Here is a 19,559-nt window from a genome sequence, read left to right as displayed (position 1 = left end):
TATAGCGCTTGGAGTCTAGGAGCTATACAATCGGGGGGAAAAGAATCCCTACAGATTCTGGCCTCTACTTAGGAAGTGCTGAAGGACTCGGAGTGACTTTATTCATTAAAACAGGTTGCTATTAATTAACTGTCATAATAAAATAAAGAACTATTATTTGCATTTCTTGCTATGTTCTCTTTAGTAATATGTATAAAAGATGCTTGTAACAGAAATGAATTTATTGAACAACTTCCCCCATTCCCCCCCATAATCCCCGCCTTTTTTTTTTTTTGCATCTTGGCCGCAGGAGCCTACTAATTATTGGGCTGGGATTTATGAGTCCAAATAGAAGTAAAACATAAATATAAAATTAGGTAAAGAAATACAAAATCCTTTTTATTTGCCCCTTTATGCGACTGAAAGAAAGCAAACAACAAATTAGCTTTATTTTTTAATGATTTCAGAGAATCCTCAAAGACAATGAAACCCCAACTTTTTTTCAAAATATCACTGGGTTGCTGTTTAGCTTGAAGTGTGAGATTATGTAACAATCAGAGCTACTCAGAAAAAAAAAAGTATTTTAACTTGAAGCAGAGCAAGATTCACTCTTCAAAAAAAAATTACTTTTTGGGAAACAGAAAAGTGTGTCTTTGGTCTGGTATGCATGTTTTAAGAATGTAACCTGCAAACTGATCCCAGTGAAAGGGCCCTTAAAAAGGTCTCCAATCGGTATTTAAAGTATATGAAAATAGCCCCTTCTCTTCTAGCATCTAATCCAGCAAAGCCATGAGGTGAAAGACAGAGGAAGTAGGAAGGTTGTTCTGAAGGATTCTCACTGAAATGCTAATTTGGTAACGCTGGATAAACAGAATTTGCATAAGGAGCACATGGCGGTGTAAGGAGCACACCCCATTCAACAGGGCATTGCCCTACCACGTTGCTGACCTGACGTCTGGGGGCTGACTTGGTCTTCGATTTTCGATTTTCGTATACAGCTTCTTTTCTTGGAGGAAACACTCTTGGACTATGGAATTTTGGAAGCGGGAGCAAGAGCAGGTTTTTCACACTCTGCTTCCTCAGACATTTTTCTTATTTCTCAGACTCTGCAGTTCTTTCCTCAGGTGCTTTAGAGCGACTGAAATATCAGGCAGCTGTGGATCATTCCATGCTTTCTGAGTGTAGAGACGGAAATGTCTGATGGTTTCCGATAACAAGACTTCAGGGTCTGCACCTCCTGCCCGAAGGCGTAACATCCGCTCGCAGGCGATGGCATAGTTCTTGTGCCAGTTTACCGGGTGCTCCTTTCGTAAATAGACAATCTCCTTATAGAGCTGAAAAATGGCAAAAATGTTAGTATTCCATTGTTATCCCTTGACTCTTTTTCACAAACCAGAAAACACAGAGGAATTAATAACACAAGGAAAAAACCCAAGCGGCCCATAGTCAAAATCTAATCATTGCCAGGCCATGCAGAAAATGCAAGAATGTTACTGTAATTATGACAGTGGCAGGAGGCAAATGTACTTCATCTAAAACTGCTTCTGGGGTTTTCGGATGCTACAGAGGGAACCTAAGACACAAGGTGTCAGGACAAAATGCTCTTCCTCCAGAAAGATGTTCTGGGAAAAGGATTTAGTTCTAATTCATGGAAAGCTATTTACTCAACAGGCAGAAAGGTTAAAACCCTAAATTTAGCTCTTGGAGAAAAAAATAGCTTTCTTTAGAAAAATGCATGGAAAAAGAACTTTACGGAATTTAAATTTTGACCCTCATTTTCACAGAAATTTCTCGCTACATTAAAAACAACAGTAATGACAATAGCAACAATAAAACAGCTCAAACAAATCCGTCATCGAACAGGCTGGACGTAAGAGAGTTCAAAAGACATCCTTACAGGAAGATATTAAAAATCTTTGGAGCGCCCTATAATTATAATTTTAATAGTTAAAACATTGCCCACAGGAATCAGGAATTTTGTTTTTCCAACACTGGAGACGACGGCATTCATCAGACAGAGTTGGAATCTTTGATATTGAGTTTTCCAGGGAGAAACATCAAAATTTAACAAATAAAAGACACACATCTGCACAATGGAATATTAGACTTGCTTATTTGGAAATTTCACAGCCTTCTTGGGGGCTGTCAAATTGCAGTCAGATCTGCAGGAACTTGAGGTCAGCAGCAGACTCCGCGCACAGAACAAGCAATGATGCTTTCTCCAAGGACAAGGGCTTTTGCAATTAGAACTGTATTCATCACATCATCCAGTTGAAAGGAACCCAATATATTATCTATTGGCCAACTTCTACTCTAGGGCAGATAAACACATATGTCATCTTGGTATTTAATAACCTTCAGTCTCCAAGCTGGCTTTTTTTTTTTTTTAAGTTTATTATTTTGAGAGTGAAAGAGAGTGAGAGTGGGGGAGGGGCAGAGAGAGAGGGAGAGCGAGAATCCTAATGTCTCCGTGATGTCAGTGCAGAGCCTGGCTCAAACTCACCAACCAGTGAGATCATGACCTGAGTTGATATTGAGTTGGACGCTTACCGGAGTGAGCCACCCAGACACCCCCAAGCTGGCTTTTAAAAGTTTGCCCCTCCACTTCCTTCACTCCATAGCAAAGGAAACAGCCACCTTGCACTTGCGTGTACACAGAAGCTATGACGCTACCTTCTACTCTCCCATTCTGTTGGTTAAACAGCCAATGTTTCCCTATCTTTCCTCATGGTCTTTTTTCTCTCTCTGCTGCTTCTCTTCTCAAGCCTCCCTCTGATGAGGGGCAGGTGTGAAGTGCACGACACGGTGCCAGGTACGAAGCAGGCTCTCAGAACTGTTCAGAAAAGTGTTCGGCTTTCAAATTCCCACCAAGGTGCTGGAGTTCAAAACAGAGGCCAGCCCTTCAGTGAGCATTCCCCAATGGCTCAAGAGAATAGGACCTCCATGTTACAGTCATTAGATAACAGAATGGGCATAATACCTGTATCTAGAACTCTTTATTCCTGACACATAGTCAACTTCTCCTGGGTGGCCCATTAAGCCCCGTGAGCTGTATCTTAAGAAGCCAGTCATTTCTCATCATGTGGAATTCCATTTCCTCCTCTATGTGAATGTTACTGTGACACTAGTCTTAGCAGACTGTATTCTATTTAGTGAGGACATCAACTTATCGAACGCATTCCTAAAGATAATAGGGATAGTCCCTGCTCGCCCAATACACCTGAACTTAATGTCCCGTGAACTGAAAGTTCTGCAGAAGCTATTGAGTGGAATACTATAATTCATGACAAAAATCTTACACCTAACAAGAATGTTCTTGAAACACCAGTACTGGGGGGTGGATTTGTGTTGACCCATCAAGTATTTGACCTCATCTGTCTTGCAAACAACGTCACATACCTGGAGACATATGCAAAGAAGACACCGTGGACTTGTGTCCACTGGAAATAGTAAAGCTTCTGGATCCAAAGGGACAAGAAGTCCGTGAATTAGCTTCAGTGGTGGCCTAGCGACGGAGGCCATGAAACAGGTCACTGATGACAATATGAAGTATCAGGAAGTCTGAGAGATTTCTCCCAACTAAATATGACTTGTTTTTCATGGAATCACGGGTATTAGAGACGAACAGGATATGACATGACCAGGGCATGAGAGATAATCAGTAAAGCTTAAAGCCCACTTCTATTTTTAGAACAAATCAAGGTCTGGAATGCTTAATTGACTTACAGTTGACAATTACTGGTGGGGTAGGCCTTGAACCTGGACCTTCCTAATGCCAGACAGCACTCCAGCTTGCTGCCTCCTGCAATCCATCCCTTGCTGTCCTCAAGTGGGCACCTTGGAGGGTTCTGCCTTTGTCCATATGGACTGTCCTTCCTTGGCCACTCTCTCACTCCCCTGCCCACAGTCGGTCTGGCTAGCTCGTTCTCCTCTTTCAAGGTGACACTCCAGTGACATCTCCGAAGCCTTCCCTCCCTCCCCATCCCTCTCCAGGAGGGTGAGCTCATGTACAGTGTGCTGACTGTAACTGAGGACTCCGTCTTCTGTCTCCCTCACTAGCCTCCCACCTCTTTGGTAGCAGGGACAGTGCTTGGTTATCTCCAGCACAATATATTAGGCACAGACTAGGTGCTCAATAAGTGCTCTGTGAGTAAACAAATAAATGAGTGAACAATGAACCCATGATCACAAAATTTAGGAGTACAATGAGTCCTACGGATGGGACTTTGTGTGATTCTGACTTAGCACTAAGCCGCTGCCCTGGTGACTAGACCCACAGCAGCCTAGAGGTCGCACACATGCCTCAGGTGCGCATACCTATGGCTCCCGGGCTCTGGTCTCACTGGCCCTTTGTCAGGATGTGTTTCCTACACAGCTGGCTCCAAGATGATCTCTGAAGGTGTCTGAGGAGCCCAGGGCTATGCGTCACAGAAAAGTAGGGGCTCGTCACAATGGTGCAACAGCAAGCCTGTGCCCCGGCCTACCATTTCCCGCCAGTGAGGACCGCCTACGCAAGAGCCTCCGTGTGGCGGGGCTGCGTGAGGGCTGAGCCAGCTTCCCAGGACCACAGTCAGAAGACAGAGCCTCTTGCCAAGACCTTTTGTCTTTCTCATGAAATCCCACCCAGCCAGGAACCTATCCTTTCAAATGCAGCCAGGGGCTCACGACTTTTGTCCAGAGGCCCACCTGTCAGAACTTATTTGGTGGTGACTGTTTCCTGTCCCCAAGGTTTCCCATTTGGTTCCTGCTGCTGCTGGTGTAACCAACCAGACAGACGTGATGGCTTAAGACAGTATAAGTTTATTACCTTCCACAGCTAGAGGTCAAAATTCATGAAATCGAGGGTTTTGTAAAACCAGCAGGGCTGGGTTCTTCCCGGAGGCTCTAGAATCTGTGTCTTTGCCCTTGCAGAGGCTGCCTGCACTCCCCATCTTGTGGCCCCTTCCTCCACCTTCCAGGCCAGCCATGTAGCATCTCTGAATCTTTTTCTCTATCCTCTGCTTGCATTATCATGTCTCCTTCTCTCTGACCCTCCTGTGTCCTTCTTAAAACGACCATGTGAGGGGCGACTGGGTGGCTTAGTCGGTTAAGCGTCCGACTTTCGCTTAGGTCATGATCTCGCGGTTCGTGGGTTCGAGCCCCGCGTCGGGCTCTGTGCTGACTGCCAGTTCAGAGCCTGGATCCTGTTTCAGTCTGTGACTCCCTCTCTCTCTGACCCTCCCCTGCTCATGCTGTCTCTCTCTCTCTCTCCTAGAAATAAATAAAAATATTAAAAAAAACCCGGCCAAGTGATTATAGAGGGTCCACCTGGGAAATGTGGGCTATTCTCCCCACCTCACTTAATCACACGAGCAAGGTCCCCCTTGTCACGTAAGGCTGTATATTCACAGGTTTGAGAGATTAAGACACGGACATCATTTGCCAACCACACCATTTCCTTTAGACATTATTTGTGATACACAAATAGTTTTCCCTTTATACTGCTTTATAAAAGTCAAGTAAAACTAGAAACAAGTAAAAACTCTACTGGGATACACACTCTCTCCATTCCAATTACCACCATCTTCTCCCCAAATATATTTATATATATATAAATGTAACATACGTTATATGCATGAGTGTAGAGTTGAGCCTTCACATCGGGAGGTACGTTCGCAGTTTCTGCCAGGTTAAAGATGAAGAACGGGGTTTTCATCCTGGGAGTGGGGCAGTGGGTGGGAACCTTCATTAAAATCATGTGGTCAACAGCAATAGCACTGCTAGGAATTTACCCAAGGGATACAGAAATGCTGATGCATAGGAGCACATGTACCCCAATGTTCATAGCAGCACTCTCCACAATAGCTAAAACATGGAAAGAGCCTAAGTGTCCATCAACAGATGAATGGATCAAGAAGATGTGGTTTATCTATACCATGGAATACTACATGGCAATGAGAAACAATGAAATCTGGCCATGTGTAGCAACATGGATGGACCTTGAGGGTGTTATGCTGAGCGAAATAAGTCAGGCAGAGAAGGACAAATATCATATGTTTGCACGTATAGGAGGATTGGGAGGAACTTGACGGAGGAACAAGGGGGAGAAGAAGGGCGGAAATGGTGGGGGAAAGGGAGAGAGGCAAACCATGAGAGACTTTTGAATGCTGACAAAAACTGAGGACTGATGGATGTGGGGGGAGGGGGGGATGGGCATGGAGGAGGACACTTGTGGGGATGAGCACTGAGTGTTATGTGGAAACTAATTTGACAATAAACTATTAAAAAAAAAATCATGTGGTCAAATTTCACATGTAAAGCTACACCTACCAGAGTTTTCCATTGATAAGGAACATATAAAACCCTTTACTGCATGATTTTTACCTCGCTCCTGTTCATAGGAGCTTATTCTGAACCAATAGCAGCTCCTTCTTTCCCCACTGCCAACACGCTGCATCCTCCCTGCTTGCCAAGGCTTTTAGAAAAAAGCTGAAATTCATCATCACTATTATACATCATTCTTCCTCCAGCTGCACATTTGCTGGTATGCAAGAGCAGCCGGGAAGGGGGAGGCTTGCTGAGTTCGTCAGCACACCCCTGGGGGTACCCATCGCCATGGCTCATGCCACGTGTGACTGGTTCTTCAGAGGTAGCTGGACTCTTTGACCACATGAACTCATCCAAATTGTATTCAGCACACCAATTAAATCAATACCTGCCTGAATAATGACTTGCTTTCTTCTTTTATGTGATTTCTCCCCCGGCTTTCCGACACTCAGTCACAGTAAAGAATTGTACAAGCATACAGTGCATCTTTGATCAGTTCTTCAAAGCAAGTGTTGGTCCCTATAACTAGGCTGATAACTTGAAATACGCTGTTTTCTGACTTTTCAAAAAACACGATTGCATACACCACAGTACATCTATTTTTGTAATTGCTATTTTGGCGCTGTATTTCTTGACAATTTCTTTTAAAACCTCTTTAAACTTATGTAAATCCTTTATATCGTGACTCAATCGTCGGTGCAGAGCACAGTTCCTGGCTCAGATTGGGCACCTTCCTTTGCTGACGGGAGCACCACAAAGTGTTCCATACAGGCACGACAGGAAAGTCCAGCACCTAGCACACGGACATTCAAACCTCTTTTAACGAGTCCCTCTGCTCCCTTAGACTATGAACCCCTTGAGGGTAGGAACGTGTTGTGCTCATATGTGTAGCTTCTAAGCCTAGCACGGTGTCTGGCCTCTAGGAAGCATTCAGCAAGTGCTTAATTGATTAGCACGTTCCACATGGATTCAGGGCATTATTAGCGTCTCGTCAACAATTACACTCGCTTTAGGTTAGTTTAGGAGGAAGCACAGGGGCAGAGCACTGTGCCCGAGTCAGGGGTATGTGAGTTTCAGATCCACCACTTGCAGCGATCTGGTAGCAGATCTCTCTACCTCCAGCGTGTTTCTTTTGTACGATGGGGAAAAGAGTAACTTCTTCATAGGTTGTTATGAGGATGAAATAAGATTATTAATGGACAGTGATTAGCACAATACCTCAAACAAAATGATTACTCATAAATGGTTTTTTTTTTCTTTTTTAGTCTGACAGTTGGCAGCTATTCAGAAGTGTTATTTTTATCGTACCCTTGACACCCCTACCCGCCAAATGAGAAGTGCCACCGGCTTCTCCCCTGTCAAATGAAAAACAGACCACAGACACAGAAGCGTAGGATAGTCACCTTGCTTGCCACATCTCTTCATTGGCCACAGATTCCCAAGAAGATGGGTCAAACCTGTAGTTACAAGAAAGCAGTGACATTTTTCTGCCAGCTACATGTATTGCTACAGACATGTACAGAATCCTTGTTTTATCATCTTACGAGGAAAATGAAAGAGGTTGGCTCTTGAAGTACTGATAGGGACTGAAATAATAAACGTATCCTAGAAAAGTCTGATCCTTAGGAATCTGAGATTTTGGTAAATACATTCTTAATCTGCATAATGAGCCCCAGTGCCTCACGGGAGCAAACGAAGGATTAGTGGGAAGAGGCCGGAGGCATCTGAGGACCAGCTGTTCCCAAGAACTGCAAGATGGGCAACAGGGCAGGGGCGAGGCCTGGGTTGCTCTATGGACACAGCTAAGAGCCACACAGCTGTGCAGCTAGGGGATAAGCTGGAGAGAGGGGACTCCTGGCTTTGCAAAGATCACTGCTGGGGCCAGGACACTGCTCAAAGAACAACGGCTAACCCATCTGCTGGATTTCAGCTTCTCTTAAGTTTCTTTCTTTCTTTCTTTCTTTTTTTTTTTTTAACATTTTTATTTATTATCGAGAGATAGAGCATGAGCTTGGGAGGGGCAGAGAGAGAGGGAGACACAAAATCTGAAGGAGGCTCCAGGCTCTGAGCTGTCAGCACAGAGCCCAACGCGGGGCTCGAACTCAAAACTGCGAGATCATGACCTGAGCTGAAGTCGGCCATTTAACCAACTGAGCCACCCAGGTGCCCCTTAATTAAATTTCTTATTATGTGTTTGTTTTGATGGAATGGAAATAATGAGTGGTGTTGTGTATTTGTACTATGGTCAGCTGTTTGTAGAAAAGGTTATTTTCTTCCTTCCTTCCTTCCTTCCTTCCTTTCTTTCTTTTTTTAAAGTAAGCTCTATACCTAAGGTGGGACCTGAATTCATAACCCCAAGATCAAGAATGGCACACTCTACTGACTGAGCCAGCTAGGTGCCCAGAATAGATTATTTTCTAACTTCTCCTCACAATGATGATGGAGTGCTTTTTATTTATTTGAGAGAGAGTGAGCAAGCAGGAGCGGGGGGAGGGGCATCGAGGGGGAGAGGGAGAGAATCCCATGCAGGCTCCCCATGGTCAGCATGGAGCCCGAAACGGGGCTCGACACGGGGTTCAAACTCACGAACCATGAGATCATGACCTGAGCTGAAATCAAGACTTGGAAGCTTAACCGACTGAGCCACCCAGGTGCCCCGAAGGAGTGCTTTGATATAAACCTACTTATCCATCTCTGGTTGGTGCACTGTGGTCTGTTTGCACATATCGATGCAAAACTCCTTTGTAGCATTTTTCATATGATCCTTGCCTGTCCTTGAATTATAAGCAATAATTACCTAATCTTTAAATCATCCATAACTTAAAAAATAGGCAAGAGAAGCACACTTCTATAGATGGGGACTCAATTTCCATATGGGTGAGAGTTAGCTCTGTAGAGATGCTTCAAGGAAGACTGATCATGCCCCAAACAACATAACCAGGCTAATGACAAATATGCAGAAAAAAGTTACTCAAGGGTCAGTCTCCCCTATAGACAAGTTATCTGCTATTCCTGAAGAAAGGAAAATATGGCAAGTTCATGCACGTGGAAACTCATGGGAAACAGAGTACCTTGTAAAGCCCTACTGCAGTTAATGGATCTCTTTCACCTTTAGGGCACGAGACAGAGGATGGTGGACAACATGGCGTCACAAGAGCTGGGAGTAGAAGGTGCAGGGCACCGACCTGCTGTGGTGCCCACTCAACCACAGCCCCCCCATTTGCCTCCCGTCTCCATATTGTTCTTCAAACATGAGAACAAGAAATACATGTTCTCTGTGACAATTCGTGTGGACAGCAAATAATACTAATAACTAATAAAAAAAAAAGTCAAAACTATTCATGGGCATCTCAAAATTTAGTTTTTTAAGCACACAAACCTGCCATACTCTGATGAAAAATAGAACTGCTGTTCCTACCTTCCATATTCTTCAGTCCAGTTATAGATATTTCTTGTGAGTTTAATCCATTCCTCAGGGTTGAATACAATCTCTGAAGGGACTAATTTGTCACAAGAACCCCAAGGCCAAAGTGAATAGTTCTTTTTCCAGGTTGGGTCACCTTCATGAATTCCTATGCAAACGAACGTTTCTTTTCTATTGAAAACAGAAAAGAAAGTGTTTTAACTCGAAGTTCTACATGTTAATAAATACAACTCATAAAGGGTCATTTTTGACTCCTCAAAACTTGGTTATGAATAAACCATTGGTAAGGCTTTTGGTTTATTTAAATCTTTCCCAAACAGATTGTTTAGAATTCATATTAGTGCAAAACAGCTGTTTGGGGAGCGCTGAGAAGTTAACAAAGATAAATGCTAAAACCTACCTGCTCATAACATTGTAAGAAATCTCGTGGGGATAAGCATTGTTATAATGAAACCTTCTGTGGTCCTGTCTCACATGAAAACTTAAATAATATTTGACACTTTTTTTTCATTTTACAGGTGGAAATATGTCTTCATTTGTTTCCCTGCTTAGAAGTAGTATCTCCTTCCTCAAACTCCCATTGCACTTTCTTCCTCTCTTTTATCGTTACTGTATTGTACTTATTGTTTGCATTCACAAATCTCCCCACATAGCCCAGAAGCATCCTGAAGATAGGCTCTCTATCTCTGAATTAACTCTAAATCGCACATAGCAGGATACTCAGCTAATCCACAATATTTGCTGAATAAAATCAGTTAGATTGAATAAACTATTAGGAGCTTCAAATCCTGCAAAAATTAGAATAGAAATGGCTTAAAAAGGTTGGTTCAAACTCACTATAATTGAATAGTTCCGTTCCAATTTGTGGTGTATGACTGGGTAGCTATTATGAAATACGAAAAAAGACGTATATTAGAAGAAATTACTTGAAAGTAATAAAAAAACGTCATATACTTTGAAACAAGATACTTCTGGCTTCGAGTTCAGATTTTTTCCCACCATTTATGACCTTCGTTATTTGGAGGAAATGACTTAACTACCTGTGTCTAGTCTCCCCGTCTGTGAAACGGGTAAACCCTTTCAGAGCTGTTTAAGATTAAATGGGGATCTGATACCGAAGTGCGGTCTTAGAACAGAGTAAGAGTTCTGATTTGGGGGAAGAAGAAGGGGGCACACTCCGCTCTGTCTCCCCCTCTGCATACTACACTTCCTGGACAGAATGCATGGAATCGGAGGGCTCTGAAAAGCAAATGGCTGAAAGAAGAACGGGGAAAGACCCCAGAATTCCAAGTGCTACCAAACCTGTGGGAGTTTGCCATTTTCTCCTGCCGATATTGCCTAGCCTGGACTCAAGGGAAGTCTAAGACCAAATGAGGACAAAAAGAGCTCCAAGAGAAGCCCCTTTTTTCAAGCCCAAGGAGGAGGGAGGGAAGGTTGGAGAGAGTGGAGGAAATCCCCTTGTTTCCCCTCTTCTCCTTCCCCGGGCACCAGGAAGAACTGCACCAGAGACACAGGCAGCGGCACAGTGACAGCAGAGGCAACCAGCAGGTTCCTACAGTTTGGAAGGAAAGGAACACTTCGCTGTCATCAGAGGACTTGTGGCTGCGAGAGCCGGGAGCAAATCCTCATTGCTCTTTATCTCTGTGTGGTCTCCGGCGACCTGGCCCCAGACAGACACAGTCACAGGACTTACACGGCAGACGAGGGAAATTAAAGCTCCAGCTTTCTGGCCAGAGAACCAGGAAAGAAGGCTCCCAAGAAGGAAAAGGGCAAGGGTGAAAGACAAAGGAAGGAGGTCAAGAGAGCAATCCCATGAAGTTGGGTATGAACTCCTGGCACATCTCTGAGCTCAGCATGTGTGGATCTGACCCTAAACAGACACTGGCCAGATGGCCACCTAAGTCCCAGACTGGGTAATGGGCAGCACACGCAGGGCCTGATTCAGATAGCACTGCCAGTGCTTTGAGAACAGAACCAACATTGGAACCACAGGACACAGGAAGCAGGTCAGAATTTGCAGCCCGAGATTTACCTGGCTGGCAGCCTGCTACACAAACAAACAAACAAACAAACAAATCAGCATTCTCGCTAGGAGTTAAATAAGGCCCAAATATCCAAAATGTCCAGGATATAATGCAAAATTATTCAGCTTATGAAGAAGCAGGAAAATCTCAATTCACAATGGAAAACATAATCAATAGATGTGAATTCCAAAATGGCACAGATGTTAGAATTGCCAAAGGCTTCAAAATACCTATTATAACCATGCCCCAAGAAGCAAAGGCAAGTACTCTTGAAATGAACAGAAAAATAGAAAATCTCAACAAAGAAACAGAAGATATAAAAAGGAGCCAAATGGAAATTAGAGACCTGAAAAATACAATGACAGAAATTTAAAATTCATTGGATGGGCTTAATACAAGTCTGGGGAGAGAGAGAGAAGCAGACAGTAAACTGAAGACAGATCAAGAGAAATGAGACAATTTAAACCACAAGCAAAAAGACTGAAAAAAAAAAAAAAAGTACAGTCTCAGGCACCTGTGGCATAGAACCAAAAGGTCTAATGTTCATGTCATCAGAATCCCAGGTGGAGAGGAGAAAAAAAAATGTGAAGCAGAAAAAGTATTTAAAGAAATAATGTCTAAAAAGCTCCCAAATTTTGCGAAAGACATAATCTTACAGATTTAAGCAGCTCAGTGAACCCCAAAGAGATTAGACTTAAAGAAATCCATGCTCAGATACACCGTAATCAAACAGCTACAAACTGAAGACAAATAATCTTGAAGGCAGCCAGAGAAAAACAGCACATTTCGCACAGAGAACAATGATTTGAAGGAGTGTGGATTTCTCAATAGAAACTACGCATCTCAGAAGGATGCAGAATAACATTTTTTAAATGCTGGAGTGGGGGAGAATCAATAACCCAGAACTTCATATCCAGAAATATTCTTTAAAAATGAGCATCAAATAAGGGCATTTTCAAATAAAGAAAAACTAAGAGAATTCACTGCTGATAGTCTTTCCCTAAAAGAAATGCTACAGGAATATCTTCAGATGGAAGAGAAATGATATAGAAGGGCAACTGGAATATCAGAATCAAAAAAGAAGGGCAACAGATCTGATAAATATCTTAGATTATTTTTTCTCTTAAATGTAAAAATATATGATGACAGGTGAAAACAAAAATGATCAAGTATCTGGTATAATTAATATATATGATACCACGATCAAAAGTGAGGAGGTTAACGGGACTTATATGGCAGTAAGTTTTCTATATTCCACTTGAAGTAGCAAAATATTAATCCTAAGTAGACTGTGAAAAGTTATGTACACGTGATTCTCAAGATCAACTGCTAAAAAAAATTTTTACCAAGAGTCATAGCACAAAATCTCAATAATTTTAAATGGAATACTAAAGAAATCAAATTTTCCAAAATATGGCAGGAAAAAGGAAAAGGGAAGCAGTGGACTGAAAAACAGAGGGAACAAACTGAGAGCAGATAATAAAATGGTAGACAGATCTCTAAATAGGTCAATCTTTTCATTAAATGCAAATGGTCTAAATACACCAATGAAAAGATAGACATTGTCAGAATGGAAAATAAAACAAGGCCCAAATATATGCTGTCTACAAGAAACCCACTTTAAATATGATATGGGTGGTTAAAAACAAAAGAATAAATAATAGTGTGCCATGAAAACACTACTCAAATTAAAACCAATCACAAACCCAGATTTTACAGAGAAAGATACAAATGCCATTTAATGAAGAAAGGGTGTTTTCAACAGATACTACAACAATTTGACATTTATACACAAAAACAAAACAATAACAAAGAATCCCCAAGAACCTTGTCTTAGTCCTCTGCCCCCTTACTAAAAGTAACTCCAAGTGGATCACTGATCTGAAATGTAGAAGATAAAATTATTAAACTTCTAGAAGAAAACATGCAAAAATCTCTGTGACCTGACATTAGGCAAAAGGTTCTTGGATATGACACCAAAACGTATAATCCATAAAAGAAAAAAATGAAAACTGGATTTCATCAAAGTAAAAATTTTATATGCAAAAGACAGTGCAAAAAAGAATAAAAGTCAAGCTACAAACTTTATGAATCACGTATTTGCTGAAGATCTGTACCTAGAATACAGAAAGAATCCTTAAAACTCAACAATTAAGAAAATAAACAATCCGACCATCCCACTCATATTCACACACAAACCTGTACATGAATGCTTACAGCAGCTCAGTCCCCAATCTGAAAATAACCCAAATGTCCCTCAACAGGTGACCAGATAGACAAACTGGTACAATGGAATACTACTCGGCAACGAAAAGGAACAGACTGTTGGTACACACAACTTGGACAGATCTCAAAGACATTACGCTAAGTGCAATATGCCAGTGTCAAAAGGTTACATACTCTATGAGTCCATCATATGACATTTTGGAAAAGGTAAAACTATAGCAATGGAATACAGAACAGTGGTAGCGGGGGCTAAAGCCTTGGGGACAGTATGACTACACAGGAGTAGCACAGGGCAGTTTCTGGGGTCATGGATCTCTTCTGTATCCTGATCATTGCGGGGGTTAAGCAAATGCATACATGTGTTAAAATTCACAGATTCTTAAAATTTATAGTTTTATAAATCATTTATAAAATTCCTAATATTCATAAAAATAAATATTATTGCATGTTAAAAATAAAATAGTACGTGTTCAATAATATTAACTTCATTCCTTTTAAAAAGTACCCACTTAGAGAGCTTTCGTATGATGCTGATGGTTCAATGCTTTGGGGGAAAAAATCTCTATCAAGCGCCTTTCAATTGTTTATGTCCTTTGACCTATAACTTCACTTCTGAAAATCTATTCTAAGAATTCAAACTTCTACCCCCTCCAAAAAAAACTATATACACAAAGTAATTTGTTGTAGTCTAGAGTTTTATCATAGTTAAAAAATAAGATAGTATACTAAATATCTACTAGCAGTTCCCTTCTCCTGTTATTATTAAAATATAGTACCTGTGCCTACTAAGAATATTTAGTTTGTAAAAACATTAAAAAATGGTTTTATAATAGTCAATGAAAAAACAGGATTCTTCTGCATTATGCTTTCAACTTTGTAGATATGCATTTTTTATTTATTGGTATTTGTGAAATAGAACTATATTTTTTCTAGTTAAAAAAATTTTTTTCTGGGGGCGACTGGGTGGCCCAATTGGTTAAGCATCTGACTTCAGCTCAGGTCATGATCTCACAGTTAGTGAGTTTGAGCCCCACATCAGGCTCTGTGCTGACAGCTCAGAGCCTGGACCCTGCTTTGGATTCTGTGACTCCGTCTCTCTCTGCCCCTCCTCCATTTGTGCTCTGTCTCTCTCTCTCTCTCAAAAATAAATAAACATTTAAAAAAATTCTTTTCTATAATGAACAATGCTAACAATGAACTAAAAATTTTATTTTAAAAACTGATACCAATAAGCAATATTTATCTTGAGGCCTTGGTTAATCAAAAATATGAACAAAAGTTTATGGGCCAGATACTTTATCACCATGCTTTACTAGTCAAAGCCTAGAAACAACAAAAATGTCCAAAAATAGAATATTTGTTATCATGCATCTATATGAGAATATTAAACAGTCAAGAAATGATGGTAATAAAAGCATTTTTCTGAGTACATGGGGAAATGCTTATGATATGGTATTAGGTGAAAAAACTGAATAGAAAACCAAGTATTATCTCAAGCTAGTAATTTAGGAGTGTGTGAGAATGTATACGTGTTTGCAGAAGTAAATAATTGATGTTAAAGATGAATGAAACTCCAAAAAGCTTACCAAAATAGTATCAGTGGATATGTTAAAGACAGATAGTATTGATCTTTATACTGCCTTGCCTGTACTTTTTAGAATTTCCACACGGAGCACACAGTATTTCCGTAACAAGGACATGCCTCATCCATACCAATGGGATAATGCCCTTCACAATGCAGGGCTCCCCGTCCCTCCCCACTCATCCCTTCACCTAGCCCTCTAAGCCTGTGCACCATGCTTACTGGACCATTCCCAGTTTCCCCAGGGCTCCGCAGGCCCTTTCCATGACTTTACACATGCACTTCCCTCGAATCAGCCTTCTCCCACCCACTTGGCAAATTCCTACTTAGTCTTTGAATCTCCAACATTTTGTCCATACCGACATTATCATGCTTACCAGATGAAGATGTAATTTATCTGCTTCATGTTTACAGCACCACCTGAAACCCTCTCCAAAAGACTGTGGCAGCATAGGTCATGCCCATGCATCTGTAGCTTATATAGTTGTTGGGCCGTTTTGGACACTCAATTATTTATTCAATAAATGCTGAATGAATGTCCCCAGGCAGAATTAATTGCTTTTTCATCCAAGCTCCCAGATAAATCATCCTCAGTAAACACACATTGAACATTTACTGGGTCTCACACTTTACAAAGCTCAGCTAGTAGAGAGCTTACCCCATGATATTAGAGCCAGTTATACTCATATCTATGTATATATACAACTAGATTGTGGCCTACTTGAACGTGGAACTGAGTCTCATTTTGCTGCCAAGGCCTAACATAAGTTGGAGCATAGTAGAGTCAATAAATGTTTGTGGGGTTGAATTAAATAAAATTAACCAAAAAAAGTTCATTTAGGGATGTTAATGGCTCTTAATATCTTATTCCAAAATAGAACAATTAAATATTACTCTCACGATACATTTATACTCGTAACTTATCACTTCATGAGCCATAGTAAACTTCAGGCTCTGAACACCAAAAGTGCCACATTATCATAACCCTAAGTAAGGGATAACTTAACTTTGGAATTTAGAAAGAATTTCTTAAATCCCCTTTATAAGAGAATAGAAATTATGAAATACATTTTCTTCTTCACACTGTGGACAATCTCAAGCATTTCATGGATAGGAAAGATCTTCAACACCATACCACTGAAGGAGTTATTCATTCTTGACCTTAACTATGAATAATTTTACGTTCTTAAGTCTAGAATTCACAATTCTCATATGTTATCTCAGTCAGCATAACTGTAGGTGTTTTTCTTATTTACAAAAATGCCTTATCCTTTATTAGAAAAATCCTTAAGCTATTTTTGTACAGTGATTATTGCTGGAAAAAAATTTGCTTTACACTTTAAAGGGGGCCATGGTGTTGATCAGGGGAAACTATAATTGCTTGCGACCCACCTGCAATGATTTCAAGTAGACAGGCACATCTCCAATTTCTCTGAATTGTACTAAGATCTTATTTGCTATTCTTGTTAATCTGTCTTTATTTTTCCTTTACCCAGAACAATAACATTTATTTCTGCCTGGCCTCATTTATGCACAGATATTCAATTTAATTACAAAGATAATCTCACCAGTGACAGGGAAATAGGTGTAGAAAATTGGTCTTTTGGATGAGACACAGCTGCTACATAAACAATTTTAGAAAAGCTTAAGACTTTAGAAAAGCTATTATATGAAAAGAATGCTTACTGTTTGTTTATTTCAAGAAAATGATAAAGATTAAATGTGACCATTCCACTAGGTAATATTCCTTCCACAGGATTCCACCGGTTTCCAGGAAAGCTGACACCTGGTAAGTGCTTGGCCATCTTGGGTAAATACCACTCATAAGTCATCATCTATCAGAAAAGTAACAAGTGAAGTCATATTTTTGATACACTTCTTTAAAAAGAATCAAGTTGACCAAGTTCTAAATGAGACAATGAGACAGTGAGACAATTTCTCACAATGAGAAAGTCTAAAATGTGGACATTATACGCATTAAATATTAACATAATTGAAAAATATGAACAAGCACAACCGAGGTATTTGGCACTGATGACTCCTCTGAATGATGTAAACCTTGGATTTCACTTCCTAAGCTATGCCTACTCTTGGTAACATAAGCCCTTAGTTTGACCTTACCTCCACGCACTTGACAGACGGACTAGCCAGAATGACCTTCCCCCGTCTCATACCTAGAGAATGTGTACCCAACTTTCAGACCAAGCTCAAGTATCATGTCATCCATGATGCCCTCCCCAGCTTCCACAGCAGAATGATACGCTCCTATAGCACCTTGTACCTACGTCTGTCACAGCTCTCACCCTACTCCTCACTAGACTGTGAGCTTCTAGAGGGAAGGGACTGTATGTTTTCATCTTTGTGCATCTGCACCTAGCACAGTGCCTGGCATTGAACGGTTCTCAGATTATGTCTGATGAAGTTGGAATGTCTTTGGTGGCCAGGCTAGACAACCTAGGCAAGATACAGAGATGTGTCATTACTCTACTCTTGTGTTCATTTATTTTCTCAAGAAACGAGTACTGCCTACTTACAATGAAGAAGATAAAATCCCTGCCCTTGAGGAGCTCAATGTCTGACAATCTACACCTCAAAGAGAAAGATTATCTGAATGTATTAGGATGTCCAAATTAGTTACATAACCTCACATGGTCTTTTGATTAAAATAAATCATTAATACCAGGAAAAATTATTTTTTCTTAATTCTATACTTAGTATATCCTTATCTATACTTTTATATGAACAAATTTACTTTTTTTTTTAAAGAAAAAGACTCCCATTTACACCTTCAAAGCTTTGTTATAGCTTAGATATCATCTTTTGAGCAATTATGCTTGTGTTACTTGCTTTATATAAGTAATTTAACTAGAAATGAAAACTTAATTTTAATCTAGGTATGCATCGTAAATACTCAAACATACTTATTGCATTAGGTTTTATTACCCAATAGTTTCAGTTCTTGGGGATATTAACATTAATTCAACACCTTTATATGCTATGACCTTAATATTTCTCATTTAATTCTCACAGTAACCTTATTGCATAGTAATCACATTAGATACTGCTGGGTGCCTACTCAACAGCTAATACCCTCCTCTTCCTCACTGAAAGAATCCTGACTTTGACCAGGTAGTCCAGGGCAGCTCCATGCTTCGATCTAGTCTTTCCCCTTTGCTAGCAAGGGTTTAGGAATTAGCATATGACCCAGTACTGACTAGGGGGGCGGCCCTCGGGGAAGTCTGCTAAGGGCTTCTGGGGCACATGTTACTCTCAACAGAGAGAGAAAGAGGAAGTTCGCAGGGGCAGGGAACAGGGGTAGAGAGAGAGAAAGAGGAGGGGAGTGGCAGGGAGGGGAGGGAAGAGGAGAGGCTTCCTTTTAGGATGTGATGCTTGAAACTGGGCATTCATCAGTTCAAGATGGATGTAGAAAAGTGGGCCTGGAACATTGACATCGCTTGAACTGCTTGTATTATCCATCCTAAAACCTCCTATCTTCAGACTACTTCTTATGTGAGATTAAAAACTCTATAGTTTAAGCTCTTAGGTATTCTGTTTCTTGCATTCAAAAGCATCCTAACTTACATGATGATCATTTCCATTTTATAGATCAGGAGACAGAAGCTCTGAGAGGAAAAATCATTAGCCCCATGTCACACATCCTGGAAGTGACAGAATGAGGACTTGAATTTAGGTCTAATTAACTTTGAAATCCACGCTTCTCAGCTATACTGGCTGCCATCCTAAACAGTATTTTTAAATCATGGTGGGATACCACATTATCAACTGATAACCTCGCTCTTGTCAGAAGCTAGACTGAAGATCAAATTAATCAATCTGTGTACCTGGCAGAAAAGCAAACTGCTTACAAAAAAATGTATAATTTGTAAGTCTCCCTACATTTGCCAGTCTTTTGATTCAGTTTTCTCCAAAATATTCAAATTATTCATTAATTTGACAAAATTTGTTAAGTAAGTATTGTGCCTAATAATTTGCTCAAACTAATCATAGTATTAAGATT

General features: G+C 40.7%; 1 protein-coding gene across 1 annotated transcript in view; it reads right to left on the bottom strand.

Annotated features, from left to right (window-relative positions):
* Positions 1 to 404: 404 nt before the first annotated feature.
* TMEM260 (transmembrane protein 260) overlaps positions 405 to 19,559 on the bottom strand; it is a 189,788-nt gene continuing 170,633 nt past the window's right edge. The window contains exons 13-17 of the mRNA XM_077769103.1: positions 17,228 to 17,376; positions 9,704 to 9,880; positions 7,689 to 7,742; positions 5,585 to 5,675; positions 405 to 1,313 (exon numbers count right to left, since the gene is read on the bottom strand). Of these exons, the coding sequence (XP_077625229.1) occupies positions 1,059 to 1,313; positions 5,585 to 5,675; positions 7,689 to 7,742; positions 9,704 to 9,880; positions 17,228 to 17,376 (726 nt within the window). The 3' untranslated portion in view covers positions 405 to 1,058. The remainder of the gene's footprint in view (positions 1,314 to 5,584; positions 5,676 to 7,688; positions 7,743 to 9,703; positions 9,881 to 17,227; positions 17,377 to 19,559) is intronic.

This window comes from Crocuta crocuta, unplaced genomic scaffold (assembly GCF_008692635.1).
Source record: "Crocuta crocuta isolate KB4526 unplaced genomic scaffold, BGI_CrCroc_1.0 scaffold10, whole genome shotgun sequence".
NCBI lineage: Eukaryota > Metazoa > Chordata > Mammalia > Carnivora > Hyaenidae > Crocuta > Crocuta crocuta.
The sequence above is the reverse complement of the archived record's forward strand: the minus strand, read 5'-3'. Positions and strand labels throughout refer to the sequence as shown.